This window comes from Oncorhynchus tshawytscha, linkage group LG13, assembly GCF_018296145.1.
Source record: "Oncorhynchus tshawytscha isolate Ot180627B linkage group LG13, Otsh_v2.0, whole genome shotgun sequence".
Classification (NCBI taxonomy): domain Eukaryota; kingdom Metazoa; phylum Chordata; class Actinopteri; order Salmoniformes; family Salmonidae; genus Oncorhynchus; species Oncorhynchus tshawytscha.
Genome location: NC_056441.1, coordinates 85,243,846 through 85,269,186, shown reverse-complemented (window position 1 = coordinate 85,269,186; position 25,341 = coordinate 85,243,846). Strand labels below are relative to the sequence as shown.

The window sequence follows — 25,341 nt, the reverse complement described above, 5'->3', positions numbered from 1 at the left end:
GTACTCCGTCACATGCACAGAGAGACGCCTGTACTCCGTCACATGCACAGAGAGACGCCTGTACTCCGTCACATGCACAGAGAGACGCCTGTACTCCGTCACATGCACAGAGAGACGCCTGTACTCCGTCACATGCACAGAGAGACGCCTGTACTCCGTCACATGCACAGAGAGACGCCTGTACTCCGTCACATGCACAGAGAGACACCTATACTCCGTCACATGCACAGAGAGACGCCTATACTCCGTCACATGCACAGAGAGACACCTATACTCCGTCACATGCACAGAGAGACACCTATACTCCGTCACATGCACAGAGAGACACCTATACTCCGTCACATGCACAGAGAGACGCCTATACTCCGTCACATGCACAGAGAGACGCCTGTACTCCGTCACATGCACAGAGACGCCTGTACTCCGTCACATGCACAGAGAGACACCTATACTCCGTCACATGCACAGAGAGACGCCTATACTCCGTCACATGCACAGAGAGACGCCTGTACTCCGTCACATGCACAGAGAGACGCCTATACTCCGTCACATGCACAGAGAGACGCCTGTACTCCGTCACATGCACCCTTTAACCCTCTTGGGTAGGGATTTAGTGTACCTATTTGCTCAAACTACTAAATCTTTTGTATACCTTAAATCAAACAGTGTGAGGTATTCACACACTAAACTCTGAACCTCCTACATTAGCAGTACGTGCTCTCATTGGTCACACAACCTCTGTTTTTACAGAAACGCACACAGATCCGTCTGCATGTATTTACCAGGCATTGTTATTTAGATTTGTTTAACTAGGCAAGTTGATTTAAGAACAAATTCTTATTTTACAATGACTGCCTACACCGGCCAAACCCTAAGCAGTACGACGCTTGGCCAATTTTGCGCCGCCCTATGGGAATGCCCTATTATATGTCTACGACTGAGCCACTGCTCTCAAAGTATCCTGTTCAGTTTAACAGTCATACCAACTATTAACGATGCAGTTTCTGACCTAATGAGTAATATGGATAGGCTGTATGGTCCGGGTGTTTTGTGTTTAGTGAGTGTGTATTGGCTTTCTCCTGCTGTTGGCTCCTTGTGTCCTGATAAAAACATTTTCTCTCTCTTTCTCTCTCCCTCTCTCTCTCCAGTTTGACCAGCAAACTAGCCTTGGCCTCTTATCCAGAGATCACTATAGCTGTACTGGGTCCTATGCAGAGGTAGGCATGTACCCGCTAAGCACATACACATATTATCGGTATCTCTCATTCTTCCTTAGCTACCCAACTACTTATGACTGCTTTTCCTTTCTGTGTGTGTCCTCCCAGCCATGTAGAGCATACAAACAGTTCATGATCGACTTAGCCAAGCTTATCCGCAGCGACCGCAGCCTGGTGGTCAACGAGACCCAGATCAGAGAGGAGGTCACCAGGATCATTGAGCTGGAGAAGGACATCGCCAATGTAAGTTCACCTCCGTTGTTCTAGGAAACACCTGCTTTACTCATGAGCTGCTGTTGTGTTGTAACAAATGACTGTGAAGATGAGTGAGAGATAATGGTGGTCCTCTAGATCAGGGGGCGGGGAAACTCCAGTCCTCGAGGGCCTGATTTGGTGTCACCTTTTTCTATCCCTAGCAAACACAGCTGATTTTATATATGTACTACCGTTCAGAAGTTTGGTGTCACTTAGACATTTCCTTGTTTTTGAAAGAAAAGCACTTTTTTTGTCAATTAAAATAACATCAAATTGATCAGAAATACAGTGTAGACATTGTTAATGTTGTAAATGACTATTATAGCTGGAAACGGCTGATAAAAAAAATAAAGACTATCTACAGAGGCCCATTATCAGCAACAAGCTAATTGATCATTTGGAAACGCTTTTGCAATCATGTTAGCACAGCTGAAAACTGTTGATTTAAAGAACACTTTTTTGGTTACTACATGTTTCCATATGTGTTTTTTAATAGTTTTGATGTCTTTACTATTATTCTACAGTGTAGAAAATAGTAAAAATAAAGAAAAACCATTGAATGAGCAGGTGTGTCCAAACCTTTGACCTGTGGTACACATGTCTACAGTTGAAGTCAGTAGTTTACATACACTGAGGTTGGAGTCATTAAAACTAGTTTACATACACTGAGGTTGGAGTCATTAAAACTGGTTTACATACACTGAGGTTGGAGTCATTAAAACTGGTTTACATACACTGAGGTTGGAGTCATTAAAACTGGTTTACATACACTGAGGTTGGAGTCATTAAAACTGGTTTACATACACTGAGGTTGGAGTCATTAAAACTAGTTTACATACACTGAGGTTGGAGTCATTAAAACTAGTTTACATACACTGAGGTTGGAGTCATTAAAACTAGTTTACATACACTGAGGTTGGAGTCATTAAAACTAGTTTACATACACTGAGGTTGGAGTCATTAAAACTAGTTTACATACACTGAGGTTGGAGTCATTAAAACTAGTTTACATACACTGAGGTTGGAGTCATTAAAACTAGTTTACATACACTGAGGTTGGAGTCATTAAAACTAGTTTACATACACTGAGGTTGGAGTCATTAAAACTAGTTTACATACACTGAGGTTGGAGTCATTAAAACTAGTTTACATACCACTCCACACATTTCTTGTTAACAAACTATATTTTTGGCAAGTCGGTTAGGACATCTCCTTTGTGCATGACACAAGTAATTTTTACAAAAAATGTTTACAGACAGATTATTTCACTTATAATTCACTGTATCACAATTCCAGTGGGTCAGAAGTTTACATAGACTAAGTTGACTGTGCCTTTTAAACAGCTTGGAAAATTCCAGAAAACGATGTCATGGCTTCTGATAGGCTAATTGACATCATTTGAGTCAATTGTAGGTGTACCTGTGGATATATTTCAAGGCCTACCTTCAAGCTCAGTGCCTCTTTGCCTGACATCATGGGAAAATCAAAAGAAATCAGCCCAGACCTCGGAAAAAAAATGTTGACCTCCACAAGTCTGGTTCATCCTTGGGAGCAATTTCCAAATGCCTGAAGGTACCACATTCATCTGTACAAACAATAGTAGGCAAGTATAAACACCATGGGACCACGCAGCCGTCACACCGCTCAGGAAGGAGACGCGTTCTGTCTCCTAGAGATGAACGTACTTTGGTGCAAGAAGTGCAAATCAATCCCAGAATAACCGGACCTTGTGAAGATGCTGGAGGAAACGGGTACAAAAGTATCTATATCCACAGTAAAACAAGTCCTATATCAACATAACCTGAAAGGCTGCTCTGCAAGGAAGAAGCCACTGCTCAAAAGCCAGACTACAGTTTGCAACTGCAACTGGACACAGATCACACTTTTTGGAGAAATGTCCTCTGGTCTGATGAAACAAAAATAGAACCGTTTGGCCGTAATGACCATTGTTATGTTTGAAGGAGAAAGGGGGATTCTTTGCAATCCGCAGAACACCATCCCAACCATGAAGCACGGGGTGGAGGAGGGGCTGCAGGAGGGACTGGTGCACTTCACAAAATAGATGGCATCTTGAGGAAAGAAAATTAGGTGGACATATTGAAGCAACATCTCAAAACATCAGTCAGGAAGTTAAAGCTTGGTCAGAAATGGGTCTTCCAAATGGACAATGACCCCAAGCATACTTCCAAAGTTGTGTCAAAATGGCTTAAGGACAACAAAATCAAGGTATTGGAGTGGCCATTACAAAGCCCTGACCTCAATCCTATAGAAAATTTGTGGGCAGAACTGAAAAAGTGTGTGCGAACAAGGAGGCCTACAAACCTGACTCAGTTCCACCAGCTCTGTCAGGAGGAATTGGCCAAAATTCACCCAAGTTATTGTGGAAGGCCACCCAAAACGTTTGACCCAAGTAAAACAATTTAAGGCAATGCTACTAAATACTAATTGAGTGTATATAACCTTCTGACCCACTGGGAATGGGATGAAAGAAATAAAACCTGAAATAAATCATACTCTACTATTATTCTGACATTTCTCATTCTTAAAATAAAGTGGTGATCCTAACTGACCTAAGACAGGGAATGTTTACTGATTAAATGTCAGAAATGGTTAAAACTGAGTTTAAATGTATTTGGATAAGGTGTATGTACACTTCTGACTTCAACTGTACATGCATGCATACATCTTTTAAAAATATATTTTCCTATTTTACCTCTATCCCTGCCACCCCTAAACAGAGTAAACTAATAGACAACAACACTGAGGCCTCTACTTCCAGCTTATACATACTATATACATTTTATGGACAGTCTATTTTACAATAGTTGTATTTTGTTAGTTTTTACTCCTGTCCTTCCTCATCCTCTCCCATCTATTTCTGATGTCCATCCGGGTTTTCTATTTGCCATATCTTTCAAACTGTGCTCTTTCACAAAAGCTCTTAACCTATATACGTTTTACAGCTCTGGTTCTTACCAGTTGGTGTGGTAACCAGGTGCTGCTGGTTCTTACCAGTTGGTGTGGTAACCAGGTGCTGCTGGTTCTTACCAGTTGGTGTGGTAACCAGGTGCTGCTGGTTCTTACCAGTTGGTGTGGTAACCAGGTGCTGCTGGTTCTTACCAGTTGGTGTGGTAACCAGGTGCTGCTGGTTCTTACCAGTTGGTGTGGTAACCAGGTGCTGCTGGTTCTTACCAGTTGGTGTGGTAACCAGGTGCTGCTGGTTCTTGCCAGTTGGTGTGGTAACCAGGTGCTGCTGGTTCTTGCCAGTTGGTGTGGTAACCAGGTGCTGCTGGTTCTTGCCAGTTGGTGTGGTAACCAGGTGCTGCTGGTTCTTGCCAGTTGGTGTGGTAACCAGGTGCTGCTGGTTCTTGCCAGTTGGTGTGGTAACCAGGTGCTGCTGGTTCTTGCCAGTTGGTGTGGTAACCAGGTGCTGCTGGTTCTTGCCAGTTGGTGTGGTAACCAGGTGCTGCTGGTTCTTGCCAGTTGGTGTGGTAACCAGGTGCTGCTGGTTCTTGCCAGTTGGTGTGGTAACCAGGTGCTGCTGGTTCTTGCCAGTTGGTGTGGTAACCAGGTGCTGCTGGTTCTTGCCAGTTTGTGTGGTACCCAAGCCCTGAGCCCATGTGCTCTTTCTAAACAGATTTGTAACTGATCAACAGGTCCCATTGCTCAGTGCTACACTGCTGCCTTTGACAATAGAACCAGCATTTTCTGGTACTGACATTTACAGTGTCGGGAACCCTTGGCCTCAAAATGCTGTTTGTTGGAGGTGTCTGGACCAACACTGCTGTGTTTTATTGACAGACAGGCATTTATGATATGTCCAACAGTGCCTGTTGTTGATTAACATACGGTTTATCAACAGGCCACTGATACTCCAGAGGACCGTAACAACCCAGTTCTCCTCTACAACAACATGGAGCTGGGAGTTCTCAATGCTGACTTCAGCCTGGAGGTCGACACACAAGTAAGTGACTGTGTGTGGATGTGCGCGTGCTCTGCGTGAGTTTTCTGCTCTGTTAACTATGTCTGATGAACCCCTCTCAGGTGTTTGACTGGAGTTACTTCACCAGGAAGATCATGGGGACGGTCGGCATCACTGTGCCTGACACGGAGAGTGTCATCAACTACGCACCTAACTACTTCAGACGACTCAACCCTGTCCTGGCCAAGTACACCAAGAGGTGAGCACATTGACTCAGCCTTGTCCTAGCCAATTACACTGAGGTGAGCACATTGACTCAGCCTTGTCCTAGCCAATTACACTGAGGTGAGCACATTGACTCAGCCTTGTCCTAGCCAATTACACTGAGGTGAGCACATTGACTCAGCCTTGTCCTAGCCAATTACACTGAGGTGAGCACATTGACTCAGCCTTGTCCTAGCCAATTACACTGAGGTGAGCACATTGACTCAGCCTTGTCCTAGCCAATTACACTGAGGTGAGCACATTGAAAAAGACACAGAATTGTGAAGTGATGATAAGCATCAGTTATTCAAACATTCTAGTCTAGTGCATTGTAGCTAGTTGCTGGTGTAGTACATCCATGTTGTTGTTTCCAGAGACCTGCAGAACTACATGGTGTGGCGTTTTGTCATGAACATGGTGGTGGGTTTGAGCAGACAGTACAGAGACACCAGGAAAGCCTTCCGCAAGGTACAGACGCGCCATCTCCTCCTTTTACTCTCCCCTCCCGCCTTTCTCTCTACTCCGTCTTCTCTTCCTACATCTCACTATCTCTGTGTGTGTGATGTCATCAGTGTGAGCCATGCTGCGTTGTCCCCCTGCAGGCGTTGTACGGTACCACGTCGGAGGCGGCGGTGTGGCGGCAGTGTGCCATCTACGTCAACAACAATATGGACAACGCTGTTGGAAGGCTGTATGTAGAGGAGGCCTTCTCTGGGGAGAGCAAAGAACTGGTGAGGTTAACGAGGGGGTGGGGGGAAGTGTGTGTGTACCCCAGCCTTGTATGTTTTACTTACGATACAGCAGTAGTGGGGTAGTGAATCTTTGTGTGTGCTGAGCAGTGCATATTACTCATCTGTTCTGGTGCTGAGCTCCTCACACACTGTCCATTGTCACACCTGGAGCCCCTGTCACACCTGGAGCCCCTGTCACACCTGGAGCCCCTGTCCACTGTAACACCTGGAGCCACTAAGACCTGGAGTCCCTGTCCACTGTAACACCTGGAGCCCCTGTCCACTGTAACACCTGGAGCCACTAACACCTGGAGCCACTGGCCACATGTGGCATGTCACATGAGTGTGTGTTTTAAATACCACCTGTGTGTAGAGGGATCTGATTGTATGCCTGCCCTTTTTAAATGTGTACCACACTGCCTATTTCCCCTCTTCTGTGTCTTAACTGTCCTGTATGTCCGACTGATTCGCTGTGTGTGTGTGTTTACATGCATAAGCCTGTTCTGATCACCTGTTGGCTGACACAAAAGGTCTCATACCATTGAGTTTACTCTTACACAAATCATAATCCAAACACGCACATTAGCAATCAAACGTTCAGTCAGCCCCCTCATTCATACCCATCTATTTTAAACTCACAATGACAACCATAACATTTCAATGCTCACCCTAAAGCATTTCTTTCTTTAACATTCTGTAAGGAGACATCTATCACATTCTGTTTCAGAGGAACCTGGTCTGAGATCCACTGGTGAAATTATCAGTACATGCTGATCTGTGTGTGTGTGTGTGTGTGTGTGTGTTAGATGGAAGAGATGATCTCTGTGATCCGCGAGGTGTTCATCAGTAATTTAGACCACCTAAGATGGATGGATGTCGAGACCAAGAAGGCTGCTGAGGAGAAGGTGAGACTCACCTGCCGATGATTTCCACCTGTTGACCTTGAGCGGATCTTTTCACCTGTCTCTGTATTACCTGTCGGTCTCTCTTCTACCTGTCTCTGTATTACCTGTCTGTCTCTCTTCTACCTGTCTCTGTATTACCTGTCGGTCTCTCTTCTACCTGTCTCTGTATTACCTGTCGGTCTCTCTTCTACCTGTCTCTGTATTACCTGTCGGTCTCTCTTCTACCTGTCGGTCTCTCTTCTACCTGTCGGTCTCTCTTCTACCTGTCTCTGTATTACCTGTCGGTCTCTCTTCTACCTGTCGGTCTCTCCTACCTGTCGGTCTCTCTTCTACCTGTCTCTGTATTACCTGTCGGTCTCTCTTCTACCTGTCGGTCTCTCTTCTACCTGTCGGTCTCTCTTCTACCTGTCGGTCTCTCTTCTACCTGTCTCTGTATTACCTGTCGGTCTCTCTTCTACCTGTCGGTCTCTCTTCTACCTGTCGGTCTCTCTTCTACCTGTCTCTGTATTACCTGTCGGTCTCTCTTCTACCTGTCGGTCTCTCTTCTACCTGTCGGTCTCTCTTCTACCTGTCTCTGTATTACCCGTCGGTCTCTCTTCTACCTGTCTCTGTATTACCCGTCTGCTTCTCTTCTACCTGTCTCTGTATTACCCGTCTGCCTCTCTTCTACCTGTCTCTGTATTACCCGTCTGCCTCTCTTCTACCTGTCTCTGTATTACCCGTCTGCCTCTCTTCTACCTGTCTCTGTATTACCCGTCTGTCTCTCTTCTACCTGTCTCTGTATTACCCGTCTGCCTCTCTTCTACCTGTCTCTGTATTACCCGTCTGCCTCTCTTCTACCTGTCTCTGTATTACCCGTCTGTCTCTCTTCTACCTGTCTCTGTATTACCCGTCTGTCTCTCTTCTACCTGTCTCTGTATTACCCGTCTGTCTCTCTTCTACCTGTCTCTGTATTACCCGTCTGTCTCTCTTCTACCTGTCTCTGTATTACCCGTCTGTCTCTCTTCTACCTGTCTCTGTATTACCCGTCTGTCTCTCTTCTACCTGTCTCTGTATTACCCGTCTGTCTCTCTTCTACCTGTCTCTGTATTATCCGTCTGTCTCTCTTCTACCTGTCTCTGTATTACCCGTCTGCCTCTCGTCTACCTGTCTGCCTCTTCTACTCTGTCATTATCACCCTCAAACTCTCCAATCCTCTATAGGCACAAGCTATCCGAGAGCGGATTGGCTACTCCAATAACATCAAGAATGACACCTACCTGAATAACGAGTATAGAAATGTGAGTGTTGAAAGATCATAATGCATTTCATCAGTGGATGTGATACAGTGGACACAGGGTTCAAACTATCATATTTGCCACCATTGACAGCAATGTGTTTGTGTGTTGGTGTTAGTTGAGCTACAGTGCAGAGGAGTACTTTGAGAATATCCTTCAGAACCTGAACTACGTACAGAAGAAACGTCTGAGGAAGCTACGGGTCAAAGTCAACAAAGAAGAGTAAGATCCTCCCTTTCCAAAACCCATTGTCAGCACTGGCTAAAATAGCAGCCACGGCGCTAAGATTAGAGTAGTTATTAACTTCTGTTTGAAAATTCATGGAAGAGTTCATAATGAATGTGAAACATCTTCTCGTGTCATCACCAGATGGGTAACTGGAGCAGCCATTGTCAATGCTTTCTACTCTTCAAGCAAAAACCAAATAGGTAACAGAGTCCTCTCTACTGTCACCTCCCACCGCCTCTACTGTCTCCTCCCGCAACCTCTACTGTCTCCTCCCGCCTCCTCTACTGTCTCCTCCCGCCGCCTCTACTGTCTCCTCCCGCCGCCTCTACTGTCTCCTCCCGCCGCCTCTACTGTCACCTCCCGCCGCCTCTACTGTTCCTCCCGCAACCTCTACTGTCTCCTCCCGCCTCTACTGTTACCTCCCACTACTGTCTCCTCCCGCAACCTCTACTGTCACCTCCCGCCGCCTCTACTGTCACCTCCCGCAACCTCTACTGTCACCTCCCGCCGCCTCTACTGTTACCTCCCGCCGCCTCTACTGTCTCCTCCCGCCGCCACTACTGTCTCCTCCCGCAACCTCTACTGTCTCCTCCCGCCGCCTCTACTGTCTCCTCCCGCCGCCTCTACTGTCTCCTCCCGCAACCTCTACTGTCTCCTCCCGCCGCCTCTACTGTCTCCTCCCGCAGCCTCTACTGTCTCCTCCCGCCGCCTCTACTGTCTCCTCCCGCCGCCTCTACTGTCTCCTCCCGCAACCTCTACTGTCTCCTCCCGCAACCTCTACTGTCTCCTCCCGCCCTCTACTGTCTCCTCCCGCAACCTCTACTGTCTCCTCCCGCCGCCTCTACTGTCTCCTCCCGCCGCCTCTACTGTCTCCTCCCGCCGCCTCTACTGTCTCCTCCCGCCGCCTCTACTGTCTCCTCCCGCCGCCTCTACTGTCTCCTCCCGCCGCCTCTACTGTCTCCTCCCGCCGCCTCTACTGTCTCCTCCCGCAACCTCTACTGTCTCCTCCCGCAACCTCTACTGTCTCCTCCCGCAACCTCTACTGTCTCCTCCCGCAACCTCTACTGTCTCCTCCCGCAACCTCTACTGTCTCCTCCCGCAACCTCTACTGTCTCCTCCCGCAACCTCTACTGTCTCCTCCCGCAACCTCTACTGTCTCCTCCCGCAACCTCTACTGTCTCCTCCCGCAACCTCTACTGTCTCCTCCCGCAACCTCTACTGTCTCCTCCCGCAACCTCTACTGTCTCCTCCCGCAACCTCTACTGTCTCCTCCCGCAACCTCTACTGTCTCCTCCCGCAACCTCTACTGTCTCCTCCCGCAACCTCTACTGTCTCCTCCCGCAACCTCTACTGTCTCCTCCCGCAACCTCTACTGTCTCCTCCCGCAACCTCTACTGTCTCCTCCCGCAACCTCTACTGTCTCCTCCCGCAACCTCTACTGTCTCCTCCCGCAACCTCTACCGTCTCCTCCCGCAACCTCTACCGTCTCCTCCCGCAACCTCTACCGTCTCCTCCCGCAACCTCTACCGTCTCCTCCCGCAACCTCTACCGTCTCCTCCCGCAACCTCTACCGTCTCCTCCCGCAACCTCTACCGTCTCCTCCCGCAACCTCTACCGTCTCCTCCCGCAACCTCTACCGTCTCCTCCCGCAACCTCTACCGTCTCCTCCCGCCGCCTCTACCGTCTCCTCCCGCCGCCTCTACCGTCTCCTCCCGCCGCCTCTACCGTCTCCTCCCGCCGCCTCTACCGTCTCCTCCCGCCGCCTCTACCGTCTCCTCCCGCCGCCCCCTACAGTCACCTCTACTGTCACATCACCTCTACTTACTCCTCCCATCACTTCTGCTGTCCCGTCACCTCTACTGTGTCCTCCCGTCTCCTCCCGTCGCCTCTACTGTCTCCTCCCGTCGCCTCTACTGTCTCCTCCCGTCGCCTCTACTGTCTCCTCCCGTCGCCTCTACTGTCTCCTCCCGTCGCCTCTACTGTCTCCTCCCGTCGCCTCTACTGTCTCCTCCCGTCGCCTCTACTGTCTCCTCCCGTCGCCTCTACTCTCTCCTCCCGTCGCCTCTACTCTCTCCTCCCGTCGCCTCTACTCTCTCCTTCCGTCGCCTCTACTCTCTCCTTCCGTCGCCTCTACTCTCTCCTTCCGTCGCCTCTACTGTCACGTCACCTCTGTCACCCCCCTACAGTCACCTCTACTATCACGTCACCTCTGCCACCCCCCTACAGTCACCTCTACTATCACGTCACCTCTACTTACTCCTCCCATCACTTCTACTGTCCCGTCACCTCTACTGTCTCCTCTACTGTCGCCTCTACTGTCTCCTCCCGTCACCTCTACTGTCACATCACCTCTGTCACCCCCCCTACAGTCACCTCTACTGTCACCTCCCATCACCTACTGTCAGATCACCTCTACTGCCTTCTCCCATCACCTCTACTGTCACATCACCTCTACTGCCTCCTCATGTCACCTCTACTGTCACGTCACCTCTACTGCCTTCTCCCATCACCTCTACTGTCACATCACCTCTACTGCCTCCTCCCATCACCTCTACTGTCACATCACCTCTACTGCCTCCTCCCATCACCTCTACTGTCACATCACCTCTACTGCCTCCTCCCATCACCTCTACTGTCACATCACCTCTACTGCCTCCTCCCATCACCTCTACTGTCACATCACCTCTACTGCCTCCTCCCATCACCTCTACTGTCACGTCACCTCGGTCTCCTCCCATCACCTCTACTGTCACATCACCTCTACTGTCACATCACCTCTACTGTCACATCACCTCGGTCTCCTCACATCACCTCTACTGTCACATCACCTCTACTGTTACATCACCTCGGTCTCCTCCCATCACCTCTACTGTCTCACATCACCTCTACCTTCTCCTCCCATCACCTCTACTGTCACATCACCTCTACTGTCATGTCACTTCTACTGCCTCCTCCCATCACCTCTACTGTCTCCTCACATCACCTCTACTGTCACATCACCTCTACTGTCATGTCACTTCTACTGCCTCCTCCCATCACCTCTACTGTCTCCTCACATCTACTCTACTGTCACATCACCTCTACTGTCACATCACCTCTACTGTCACCTCTACTGTCACATCACCTCTACTGTCACATCACCTCTACTGTCACATCACCTCTACTGTCACATCACCTCTACTGTCACATCACCTCTACTGTCACATCACCTCGGTCTCCTCCCATCACCTCTACTGTCTCACATCACCTCTACTGTCTCACATCACCTCTACCTTCTCCTCCCATCACCTCTACTGTCACATCACCTCTACTGTCATGTCACTTCTACTGCCTCCTCCCATCACCTCTACTGTCTCCTCACATCACCTCTACTGTCTCCTCTACTGTCACATCACCTCTACTGTCTCCTCTACTGTCACATCACCTCTACTGTCCCATCACCTCTACTGTCACATCACCTCTACTGTCACATCACCTCTACTGTCACATCACCTCTACTGTCACATCACCTCGGTCTCCTCACATCACCTCGGTCTCCTCACATCACCTCGGTCTCCTCACATCACCTCGGTCTCCTCCCATCACCTCTACTGTCTCACATCACCTCTACCTTCTCCTCCCATCACCTCTACTGTCACATCACCTCTACTGTCATGTCACTTCTACTGCCTCCTCCCATCACCTCTACTGTCTCACATCACCTCTACCTTCTCCTCCCATCACCTCTACTGTCACATCACCTCTACTGTCATGTCACTTCTACTGCCTCCTCCCATCACCTCTACTGTCACCTCTACTGTCTCCTCACATCACCTCTACTGTCACGTCCCCTCTACCGGCTCCTCCCATCATCTCTACTGTCATGTCACCACCTGTCTCTTCCCGTCACCTCTACTGTCTCCTCACATCATTTCTGAAATGTGAGCTCCTTCCTGTCTCTCTCTCCTCCTATGCTCTCAGTGTTTCCAGCAGGCATCCTCCAGCCTCCATTCTTCGGTAAAGGCCAGACCAAGTCTCTGAATTTTGGAGGTATCGGCATGGTGATCGGACATGAGATCACTCACGGGTTCGATGACAACGGTAAGAGACTGTGCACATACAGTTAGCTTCATAAGAATTGAATCCAATTTGAAAGTGTTGTTTTATGACATGTGGACTAGCTGGTCAGCTGTCCGTAACAGTTTGTCCGGTTGCCAGGTCGTAACTATGATAAAGATGGTGACCTGAAGGAATGGTGGACGCCAAGCTCCACCCAGAACTTTGTGAATCTGTCCAAGTGCATTGTGGACCAGTATGGAAGCTTCTCCTGGGACCTGGCCAACGGACTGAATGTATGTTGTCCTCTCCTGTCCCTTTTCTCTGCATCTCTCTTCTCCTCTCTTTCCCAGGAAATGTGCACTGGGTTCACATCAAATTGTATTTGTCACATGCGCCGAATACAACCTTACCATGAAATGCTTACTTACAAGCCCTTAACCAACAATGCAGTTCATGAAGTAGAGTTAAGACAATTTTTACTAAATAATCTAAAGTTAAAAAGTAACACACAGTACAATAACGAGGCTATATGCAGAGGGTACCGGTACCGAGTCAATGTGGAGGCTATATGCAGAGGGTACCGAGTCAATGTGGAGGCTATATGCAGAGGGTGCCGAGTCAATGTGGAGGCTATATGCAGAGGGTGCCGAGTCAATGTGGAGGCTATATGCAGAGGGTGCCGAGTCAATGTGGAGGCTATATGCAGAGGGTGCCGAGTCAATGTGGAGGCTATATGCAGAGGGTGCCGAGTCAATGTGGAGGCTATATGCAGAGGGTGCCGAGTCAATGTGGAGGCTATATGCAGAGGGTGCCGAGTCAATGTGGAGGCTATATGCAGAGGGTGCCGAGTCAATGTGGAGGCTATATGCAGAGGGTGCCGAGTCAATGTGGAGGCTATATGCAGAGGGTGCCGAGTCAATGTGGAGGCTATATGCAGAGGGTGCCGAGTCAATGTGGAGGCTATATGCGGTGGCGCATGTGTGTCAATGTGGAGGCTATATGCGGTGGCGCATGTGTGTCAATGTGGAGGCTATATGCGGTGGCGCATGTGTGTCAATGTACATAGTCTGGGTGGTCACAGTCAATTTTGCTGCTACTCGCTGTTCATTATCTATGCATAGTCACTTCACCCCTACCTACATGCACAAATGACCTCAACTAGCCTGTACCCCTGCACACTGACTCAGTACCGGTACCCCCTGTATATAGCCTCATGTTATTGTATTATTATTTTACTGTAGTTTATTTGGTAAATATTTTCTTAACCAACAGTGCAGTTCAAGAGTTAAGGGCTTGTAAGTAAAGCATTTCACTTGTTGTATGCGGCGCATGTGACAAAGTTTGATTTGATACCCTCTAAAAAAAAATGCATGTCTTTGGGGTATGAGTTTTGGGGTATGAGTTTTGGGGTATGAGTTTTGGGGTATGAGTTTTGGGGTATGAGTTTTGGGGTATGAGTTTTGTCCTGCTCCCCTAAAATGGCAGAACTATGTAAAAATTACTGCATGTTCTGTAACTGTTTGCACGATATGGATGAAAATAGCCTCAAATTAAAGCTGACAGTCTGCATTTAGTCATTGTATCATTTACAATCCACAGTGCTGGAGTACAGAGCCAAAACAACAAGAAATGTTTCAGACTGTGTTGATCTGGATGTTTTTGTTTTCTGTAAGCAGCTCAATGGAAATAACACTCTGGGAGAGAACATTGCGGACAACGGCGGGATTCGCCAGTCGTACCAGGTAGGAATGTGTCAAATCTTTGTCTTTCTGCAATGGGAAAAAACACAATCTGTGGAAAACAAATCAAGGAGTTTGAATACTTTCTGAAGGCACCGTAGATAGGTACTTCAATAGCCTTTAGTACTTTACATTAGATAGACAGGTACTTTATTGGGCTTTAGTACTTTACATTAGATAGACAGGTACTTCAATAGCCTTTAGTACTTTACATTAGATAGACAGGTACTTCAATAGCCTTTAGTACTTTACATTAGATAGACAGGTACTTCAATAGCCTTTAGTACTTTACATTAGATAGACAGGTACTTCAATAGCCTTTAGTACTTTACATTAGATAGACAGGTACTTCAATAGCCTTTAGTACTTTACATTAGATAGACAGGTACTTCAATAGCCTTTAGTACTTTACATTAGATAGACAGGTACTTCAATAGCCTTTAGTACTTTACATTAGATAGACAGGTACTTCAATAGCCTTTAGTACTTTACATTAGATAGACAGGTACTTTATTGGGCTTTAGTACTTTACATTAGATAGACAGGGACTTTATTGGGCTTTAGTACTTTACATTAGATAGACAGGTACTTCAATAGGCTTTAGTACTTTACATTAGATAGACAGGTACTTCAATAGGCTTTAGTACTTTACATTAGATAGACAGGTACTTCAATAGCCTTTAGTACTTTACATTAGATAGACAGGTACTTCAATAGCCTTTAGTACTTTACATTAGATAGACAGGTACTTCAATAGCCTTTAGTACTTTACATTAGATAGACAGGTACTTCAATAGCCTTTAGTACTTTACATTAGATAGACAGGTACTTTATTGGGCTTTAGTACTTTACATTAGATAGACAGGGACTTTATTGGGCTTTAGTACTTTACATTAGATAGACAGGGACTTTATTGGGCTTTAGTACTTTAAGATAGTTTTATTAGATTTTACTTTACGATAGATGCGCACTGTCAACAGTTTATTCAACACTATTATAAAACATCACATGTGCTTCTCTCTACTTCCACTGCAGCTGCAATGAATGAGTAACCAAGTGTATCGATGCCCTGCGTTTATATTATTATTAGCAACTCGTTGTCTATTTTTTATATCAAGGAATATTTCACTTTCGCTGGTCAAAGGAACAACATGAATTTGTGCATGAAGCTGATGCGGTTTGACTTGAGTTTCACCATCAGGTGTAAGACGGTGCCCCCTCTCTCTCTGGTCAGTCTCACCGTAGGAAAGGAAGGATAGAACAGGGACCATAAAAGGCAGACCCTCTGCTGCTCTCTCCCTCCGCTGAGACTAATGTCGTGTTCAAAACAAAAAAAAGAACTAGATCCGAGTGCGGAATAATTTTTTTCTCCAATGGTCAGTCAACTCGTAAATGTGGGTGTCTTTCTAGAGCTACGACATTCAGATCAGAAGATCACTGACGTCATGATCTGACCTCGAAAGCATTATGACCTTGACACTTACTGCTTAACAACAGACACCGGGAGACAGATCCACCTTTCAGCAGGACAATAACGGTATACTGTATACCGGGGTATTTGGAAATACTCACAGGATGCTTTTTCAATACCATCAAAACTATTTTGAAGCTTTTCAATACATTTTTTATATTTGTAGCTACTTTTTAAGGAAATACTTGCAGTCAACTTGTGCAATATGTTAGCATTTACAGCAGATTTCATTTATTTCATTTCTTTTACATGATTCTTGCAGTAGTTCCCCAGAACATTTGTAAATAGCACAATGGGAGAAAGTGGGAACCGTGGGGTCCAGCTGTGCATTGACGGGTTGCATATATATATATATATATATATAATTAGTATTTTTTTTTTGCCTCAAGAATGATCAGGGATGTGCAACTATAGTTTTCCTTCACAGAAACTACATGATGACAACAGAAGTGCTATTTGTCTGGGGAAACACAAATAAATGAGCATACAATGAAAAGGTGAGTGTCGCAGTGGTCTAAGGCACTGCATCTCAGTGCAAGAGGTGTCACTACAGTCCCTGGTTCGATTCCAGGCTGTATCACATCCAGCCGTGATTGGGAGTCCCACAGAGCGGCGCACAATTGGCCCAGCTTTGTCCGGGTTTGGGCCGAGGTAGGCCATCATTGTAAAGAATTTGTTCTTAACTGATTTGCCTAGTTAAATAAAACAATTTTAAATTCAGCGATGCATGGCCATCCTATTTCTAATGGTTATTATAGAAAGAATGTAGCCAGCTTCATTTCCTAATGTTTTGCTTAATGGTAATCTTGCGTTTTACTGGAGAAAGGTAGGCTGGCTACAGCGAGAAAAGTAAACAAGAACAGTAGCTCCACATCAGTCAGTGCTGTCTGCTGATAGAATGATGGAGAACAGTAGCTCCACATCAGTCAGTGCTGTCTGCTGATAGAATGATGGAGAACAGTAGCTCCACATCAGTCAGTGCTGTCTGCTGATAGAATGATGGAGAACAGTAGCTCCACATCAGTCAGTGCTGTCTGCTGATAGAATGATGGAGAACAGTAGCTCCACATCAGTCAGTGTGCTGTCTGCTGATAGAATGATGGAGAACAGTAGCTCCACATCAGTCAGTGCTGTCTGCTGATAGAATGATGGAGAACAGTAGCTCCACATCAGTCAGTGCTGTCTGCTGATAGAATGATGGAGAACAGTAGCTCCACATCAGTCAGTGCTGTCTGCTGATAGAATGATGGAGAACAGTAGCTCCACATCAGTCAGTGTGCTGTCTGCTGATAGAATGATGGAGAACAGTAGCTCCACATCAGTCAGTGCTGTCTGCTGATAGAATGATGGAGAACAGTAGCTCCACATCAGTCAGTGCTGTCTGCTGATAGAATGATGGAGAACAGTAGCTCCACATCAGTCAGTGTGCTGTCTGCTGATAGAATGATGGAGAACAGTAGCTCCACATCAGTCAGTGCTGTCTGCTGATAGAATGATGGAGAACAGTAGCTCCACATCAGTCAGTGCTGTCTGCTGATAGAATGATGGAGAACAGTAGCTCCACATCAGTCAGTGTGCTATCTGCTGATAGAATGATGGAGAACAGTAGCTCCACATCAGTCAGTGTGCTATCTGCTGATAGAATGATGGAGAACAGTAGCTCCACATCAGTCAGTGCTGTCTGCTGATAGAATGATGGAGAACAGTAGCTCCACATCAGTCAGTGCTGTCTGCTGATAGAATGATGGAGAACAGTAGCTCCACATCAGTCAGTGTGCTGTCTGCTGATAGAATGATGGAGAACAGTAGCTCCACATCAGTCAGTGTGCTGTCTGCTGATAGAATGATGGAGAACAGTAGCTAGACATCAGTCAGTTTATTTTTTTATTTCACCTTTATTTAACCAGGTAGGCTAGTTGAGAACAAGTTCTCATTTACAACTGCGACCTGGCCAAGATAAAGCATAGCAGTGTGAGCAGACAACACAGAGTTACACATGGAATAAACAATTAACAAGTCAATAACACAGTAGAAAACAAAGGGGGAGTCTATATACAATGTGTGCAAAAGGCATGAGGAGGTAGACGAATAGTTACAATTTTGCAGATTAACACTGGAGTGATAAATGATCAGATGGTCATGTACAGGTAGAGATTGGTGTGCAAAAGAGCAGAAAAGTAAATAAATAAAAACAGTATGGGCATGAGGTAGGTGAAAATGGGTGGGCTATTTACCAATAGACTATGTACAGCTGCAGCGATCGGTTAGCTGCTCAGATAGCTGATGTTTGAAGTTGGTGAGGGAGATAAAAGTCTCCAACTTCAGCGATTTTTGCAATTCGTTCCAGTCACAGGAAGCAGAGTACTGGAACGAAAGGCGGCCAAATGAGGTGTTGGCTTTAGGGATGATCAGTGAGATACACCTGCTGGAGCGCGTGCTACGGATGGGTGTTGCCATCGTGACCAGTGAACTGAGATAAGGCGGAGCTTTACCTAGCATGGACTTGTAGATGACCTGGAGCCAGTGGGTCTGGCGACGAATATGTAGCGAGGGCCAGCCGACTAGGGCATACAAGTCGCAGTGGTGGGTGGTATAAGGTGCTTTAGTGACAAAACGGATGGCACTGTGATATACTGCATCCAGTTTGCTGAGTAGAGTGTTGGAAGCCATTTTGTAGATGACATCGCCAAAGTCGAGGATTGGTAGGATAGTCAGTTATACTAGGGTAAGCTTGGCGGCGTGAGTGAAGGAGGCTTTGTTGCGGAATAGAAAGCCGACTCTTGATTTGATTTTTGATTGGAGATGTTTGATATGAGTCTGGAAGGAGAGTTTGCAGTCTAGCCAGACACCTAGGTACTTATAGATGTCCACATATTCAAGGTCGGAACCATCCAGGGTGGTGATGCTAGTCGGGCATGCGGGTGCAGGCAGCGATCGGTTGAAAAGCATGCATTTGGTTTTACTAGCGTTTAAGAGCAGTTGGAGGCCACGGAAGGAGTGTTGTATGGCATTGAAGCTCGTTTGGAGGTTAGATAGCACAGTGTCCAATGACGGGCCGAAAGTATATAGAATGGTGTCGTCTGCGTAGAGGTGGATCAGGGAATCGCCCGCAGCAAGAGCAACATCATTGATATACACAGAGAAAAGAGTCGGCCCGAGAATTGAACCCTGTGGCACCCCCATAGAGACTGCCAGAGGACCGGACAGCATGCCCTCCGATTTGACACACTGAACTCTGTCTGCAAAGTAATTGGTGAACCAGGCAAGGCAGTCATCCGAAAAACCGAGGCTAGTGTGCTGTCTGCTGATAGAATGATGGAGAACAGTAGCTCCACATCAGTCAGAGTGCTGTCTGCTGATAGAATGCCCATTTGTGAATTCTCATCCAAGTGGAGAAGTGCAACTGAAGAACTAAATGTGTCTGATGCTGAGCAGAAATTACAATAAGTATTTTTGATCTGCGTTTAGAAAACGTAGCAAGAAATTGAAAATGCATGAAATATTTCTCCTGTGTGAAAAACGCACAATTCTGCATTTAATGTGACCTAAGTTTATCTTGCTAGTTATCTAGTGGCTGAATGAATAAGGTGACAGGACATCATATAGTGTTGGCTTTCTCCCCTGTTTGAGAAGGTAAAGCCCTCTGGATGAGTTATCTGTACAGCTGCCACTGTTATCTTTTGATTTCTCCTTGTCCCAGCGACTCAAGACTCCACACAGGCACAGCATGTACACATGCTGCTCCAGAGCCAGTACTGTTCTTCCTTCAGAAAAGCAAAACATTTATAAGTGAATGTCTACTGTTCACATTCACTTATAAATGTCCTAACTCATTAAAAATGATATTTGGTAGCTCCTACCTATACATAACTTTAAGAGCTGGATTGCCTGTCTTGGCAATTTGTTTATTTTTGTTAGCTAAATATGCTAACAAGTGCAATTACTTGTGCTGATTTAGTTAACTTTCTGATAATAGACGCCCAGTGGACTTTTGTGGGGGGGTTTTACGTCCCCTTGTGGACTACTCCGGCAATACCGTAAGTCCCAGGATAAGAGCAGGACGGTATGAAGATTTTAACATCTACATAGCACCCAACCCTACCTAAAACACAAGGCCAAATATACACTGGAGTTGCTAACCAAGATTCCTGCGTTAGTTTTGAATGAAATCATCTTAAATCTAGGGCAAGACTTAAATGCCTGTCTAGTAATGATCAACAACCAACTTGAGAGCTTGAAGAATAAATGTGCAAATATTGTACAATCCAGGTGTTCAAAGCTTTGAGATTTACCCAGAAAGGCTCCCAGCTGTAATCGCTGCCAAAGATGATTCTATCAAGAATTGACTCTGGTTTGAATCATTTATTTAATCCAGATATATTAGTTGTATTTTTCATACATTTTTTTTGTTAGAATTTGTCTTCCACTTTGACTTCACAGGGTATTTTGTGTAGATCGTTGACAAAAAAATACTATTTTAATCCCACTTTGCATCACAACAAACTTTGGAAAAAGTTGAGTGTGAATGCTTTCTGAAGGCAATGTATTTGTAAAGTATTAAAGGCTAATAAAGTACTTATGTGTCTTTCCTGAAGGCAAAGTGGCGTTGTTGATTTCAGGCCTATTGTACCCAGTAATACTGTATGTGCGGAAGCTCAGAGAGGATGAGTGTAAAATAAGTCTCTGTTATATACACAGATGGAAGTGGGGTTGTAATGATTTCAGGCCAGAGAGAGGACGGAATGATTTCAGGCCAGAGAGAGGACGGAATGATTTCAGGCCAGAGAGAGGACGGAATGATTTCAGGCCAGAGAGAGGACGGAATGATTTCAGGCCAGAGAGAGGACGGAATGATTTCAGGCCAGAGAGAGGACGGAATGATTTCAGGCCAGAGAGAGGACGGAATGATTTCAGGCCAGAGAGAGGACGGAATGATTTCAGGCCAGAGAGAGGACGGAATGATTTCAGGCCAGAGAGGGGACGGAATGATTTCAGGCCAGAGAGGGGACGGAATGATTTCAGGCCAGAGAGAGGACTGAATGATTTCAGGCCAGAGAGAGGATGTAAGTGGTGGTGTTATGATTACAGGCCTACCTGAACTATGTGGAGAAGAATGGGAATGAGCCTCTCCTGCCTGGAATAAACCTCAACCATCAACAACTCTTCTTTCTCAACTTCGCTCAGGTCAGACTGGATGGATGGATGGATAAGTGCATGGATGGATGGATAAGTGCATGGATGGATGGATAAGTGCATGGATGGATGGTTAAGGGGAATAATGGATGTCACTCCCTATCACACTCCTGTCTCTTCCTCCAGGTGTGGTGTGGAACACATCGACCACAACAAGCTGTCAACTCCATCAAAGTAGATGTACACAGTCCAGGGAAGTTCAGGTACGATCTCTCATTCCTCTCCTGTATCACTTCCTCTTCCACTAACCCCATCTCTCCTCATATTAACTCTTTGTGGCCCTCCGTGTCTCTGGTTTACCTTATTTCTCTGGTTTACCTTAGTGCGATTTTAGACCTGGGACACCAGGTGTGGGGGTTGCCTTGTCATTCTGGCCACTGATTACCATTTCCTGTTTCCTGTTCAGGGTCCTGGGGTCCCTCCAGAACTTCCCTGAGTTTGCCAAGGCCTTCAACTGTCCAAAGAACAGCTACATGGTCCCTGACAGTATCTGCCGAGTCTGGTGATACGGTAGTCTTGACACTAGCCTACCCTGAGGCTGGTAGGGGGTGAGAGGTGGGCTTGTGTCCTCTTTCCCTTCCTAACCACCTCACCTTTCCCCCTGACTGTTAGAGCACTAGTCTGGAACAGGGGTATGTTCTATGTTCCCTGCAGGGTGGACCAGGACTGCTACACTGACTGTACAGAACAAACCGATTCAATGGACTACAGAGTGCTGTTCATAGCCAGCTCCCAGACTCTTCACCAGATCAGCAGGGTCACTGAATTGACGTGACTGTATCCCGTGGAAAGCAATCTTTTTTTTTGTGTTTGAAAATGTACTTTTCAATTCTACTTTTTCCCCCGCTGCATTTCAATCATGACAAATTCTTTTTTTTTTTGTATACAAAATGTGAGACTAATTTGAGCATCTTGAACAACAGACAAATATCCACTTATTCTAAACTGCAGCTCTGTTTGTCCAAAATGCTATTTGTTTTACACTATGAGGTGGGCCTCAATATAAACCAAAAATATACTGTATAATCAATACATTAGATGAATATACATTGACAGTAATCAGTAGTCACACTTGGAGGGGGGGATTCTATTTGATTGTATATTTAAGAAAACCACATTTTATTTTACTGAATATACACCAATGAGTATAACAATAATTTCATGTTTTTTCTGTATATGTTAATGTCTCTAAATGGATGCCAACTATGTCTATAAGCACCAAACACTTACGTTGTTGCCTTGGAAACAGTTGGGCGACTTAGCTGGTCAGGAATTGACATCAAACATATTGCTATTTTTATTTTACAGCAAGAATGTGACCTTGATTCAAACTGCTCTGTCCAGCAGAGGAGGCTGGTGGGAGGAGCTATAGCAGGACGGTCTCATAACAGTGGCTGGAATGGAACCAATGGAATGGTACCAAACAAATGGAATCAATGGAATGGTACCAAACAAATGGAACCAACGCGTTTCACTCAGTTACTTTGAATTCCATTCCAACCGGTACAATGAGCCCGTCCTCTTATAGGTACTTCCACCAGCCTCCTCTGGTGTTCAGTATGTGTGTGTTTTTGTCTTTTTGATGTGTGTTTTTTATCCGGATGTAACCACTACATTTTTCAACAAACTGATGAAGCCTTGCATGAACCATGGTGCTACTGCTGTTTTGTGTGTGTGTGTGTGGGGGGGGCTGAGGAAGTCAGGTTTGTAGCTGGACCCCCCCCACCCCACACACACTGTTTACGCCAAAGATTTTTAAGTCTGAAATATTTTCCTGACTTAAAAATGTGCCACAAATAACCCCTTCTTTCTCCCTCTCTTTATAATTGTTTTCACACACAGACACGGGAAACAGAACATGTTGTCCTTGTTGATTTTCAGCATTATCACGGTGTCTTTAAGGTACAGAAGTAACTAAGTGTTACGTTTTTGTCTCTTGTATTCCTTTCTGGGAGAAGCAGATTTAATATTTGCGCCTGTTAAGGTGTTTGGTAAGTCCCGGTTTGAAACACACTATCCTTTTAGATCCTCTATGTAAGGGGAAAGGAGGATCAGTCCACAATGTGTCATGGGACTCAAAACATACCATTTCTCAAAAATGCCACCTGTTTATGTTGCCATGTTTTGTGTATGTTTTCCCTCCTACACATATACACACAACCATCTCACCTGTAGAAGGATAGACGGATATACCTCAGTTGCCTGTATTTACATACTTTGTAATAAAAAAAATCCTAAAAGAGAACGTGGTATGTTTCAGCCGTATTCTTTGTGTAGGTAGAGTACATGCTAGAGATATGGAGGGAGAGGGTGTGTCATTGTGCCTCCAGGGTCTATCTGAGATGACAACCAGTGGATGGATGTGTGCAGCCAGGCAACAGAGTTTTCCTTGGCTTTTTCCTAATTGCTGAGACAACCCAGCTCTGTGAGATCCAACACTGCTCTTTTCTATATGTCAATGTGCTACTACCTCATGTGTTTGGTTGAGGAGGTCCTATATGATTTAAAGCAGAGCTACCTCTTCCTTCCCGGGGGCTGGCTCTCATCCACCTCTTCTGGTTGTTTTTGAGCTGGCAAACCAGGTGTGTGTACAGAGCCCTTAGCCAATCAGTGACATTAGTTCAGAAACCAAACAGAATCCAGCAGGACTGTGACTTCAAGAAGTCATTCCTCAACTGAACACACAAACTGTTATTACCATCCCATTTTGCCAACAGTCACAATAAGAGCGACGTGTTATACCATCCCATTTTGCCAACAGTCACAATAAGAGCGACGTGTTATACCATCCCATTTTGCCAACAGTCACAAGAGCGACGTTTATACCATCCCATTTTGCCAACAGTCACAAGAGCGACGTGTTATACCATCCCATTTTGCCAACAGTCACAATAAGAGCGACGTGTTATACCATCCCATTTTGCCAACAGTCACAATAAGAGCGACGTGTTATACCATCCCATTTTGCCAACAGTCACAATAAGAGCGACGTGTTATACCATTGACCTAAGTCATTGGTTTTGGCTTGAATGTGACATAAGTTGATCATTTAAGTCCCAGGGAGAGTAATGACTCTAGGACGGTGTCTCTCCACAACTCAAGTTGTTCCCCATTGACACTAGGTGAGTGTTTTTTCAGGGTGTTTTGGCTACGTTGATGGACCAGGGTCATGTCCCCCGCTCAGACGTGGCACACATCAACCAATGGTTGCATGACATGTCATCGACTGACAGATTGCTGTAACTTTCTGATGTGGTTAGCTGCAGTTACAATGCCTATCCAGGCGTGGTAAGATCTGGCATGCGTCAGCAACACCTGGGCAGAGGAACGCGCCCTCCCTCCCCTGAGCCTGGTTGGTGGAGAGAGTATCTGCGGTATCTTAATGGCCGCCCCGGGGACATGTTAAATATACCCCACACTGTCCTGCACCTGATTAGAAGCACATTTGTTGGCACTCAGGAGACAGCCTGCAGAGAGAGATACTGACACATGAGAGTGAGAGAGAGGCTTACTGAGAGGAGAGAGGGGGAGAGAGGCTTACTGAGAGGAGAGCGAGAGAGAGAGGCTTACTGAGAGGAGAGCGGGAGAGAGAGGCTTACTGAGAGGAGAGCGGGAGAGAGAGGCTTACTGAGAGGAGAGCGGGGAGAGAGAGCGAGGCTTACTGAGAGGAGAGCGGGAGAGAGAGGCTTACTGAGAGGAGAGCGGGAGAGAGAGGCTTACTGAGAGGAGAGCGGGAGAGAGAGGCTTACTGAGAGGAGAGAGAGCGAGGCTTACTGAGAGGAGAGAGAGAGCGGCTTACTGAGAGGAGAGAGAGAGCGGCTTACTGAGGAGAGAGAGAGGCTTACTGAGAGAGATGAGAGAGAGGAGAGAGAGAGGCTTACTGAGGCTTACTGAGAGAGGAGAGACTGAGAGAGAGGCTTACTGAGAGAGAGACTGAGAGAGAGGCTTACTGAGAGGAGAGAGGCTTACTGAGAGGAGGCTTAGAGAGGAGAGAGAGAGGCTTACTGAGAGGAGAGAGGCTTACTGAGAGAGAGAGAGGCTTACTGAGAGGAGAGAGGGCTTACTGAGAGAGAGGCTTACTGAGAGAGAGAGAGGCTTACT

The 25,341-nt window shown here is 46.2% G+C and overlaps 1 protein-coding gene across 6 annotated transcripts in view; it reads left to right on the top strand.

Moving 5' to 3' along the window:
* Positions 1-23,489, top strand: part of LOC112265738 (neprilysin) — a 58,474-nt gene extending 34,985 nt beyond the window's left edge. For all 6 annotated transcript variants that reach the window (XM_042296460.1, XM_042296456.1, XM_042296457.1 and 3 more), the window contains 16 exons: positions 1,149-1,217; positions 1,326-1,460; positions 5,335-5,436; positions 5,517-5,653; positions 6,033-6,126; positions 6,261-6,389; positions 7,196-7,294; positions 8,497-8,574; positions 8,690-8,793; positions 8,941-8,999; positions 12,760-12,879; positions 12,997-13,130; positions 14,514-14,579; positions 21,136-21,231; positions 21,367-21,443; positions 21,647-23,489. In XM_042296460.1, coding sequence (XP_042152394.1) covers positions 1,149-1,217; positions 1,326-1,460; positions 5,335-5,436; positions 5,517-5,653; positions 6,033-6,126; positions 6,261-6,389; positions 7,196-7,294; positions 8,497-8,574; positions 8,690-8,793; positions 8,941-8,999; positions 12,760-12,879; positions 12,997-13,130; positions 14,514-14,579; positions 21,136-21,231; positions 21,367-21,443; positions 21,647-21,746 — 1,599 coding nt within the window. In that variant the 3' untranslated portion in view covers positions 21,747-23,489. The remainder of the gene's footprint in view (positions 1-1,148; positions 1,218-1,325; positions 1,461-5,334; positions 5,437-5,516; positions 5,654-6,032; positions 6,127-6,260; positions 6,390-7,195; positions 7,295-8,496; positions 8,575-8,689; positions 8,794-8,940; positions 9,000-12,759; positions 12,880-12,996; positions 13,131-14,513; positions 14,580-21,135; positions 21,232-21,366; positions 21,444-21,646) is intronic.
* The last annotated feature ends 1,852 nt before the right edge of the window (positions 23,490-25,341 follow it).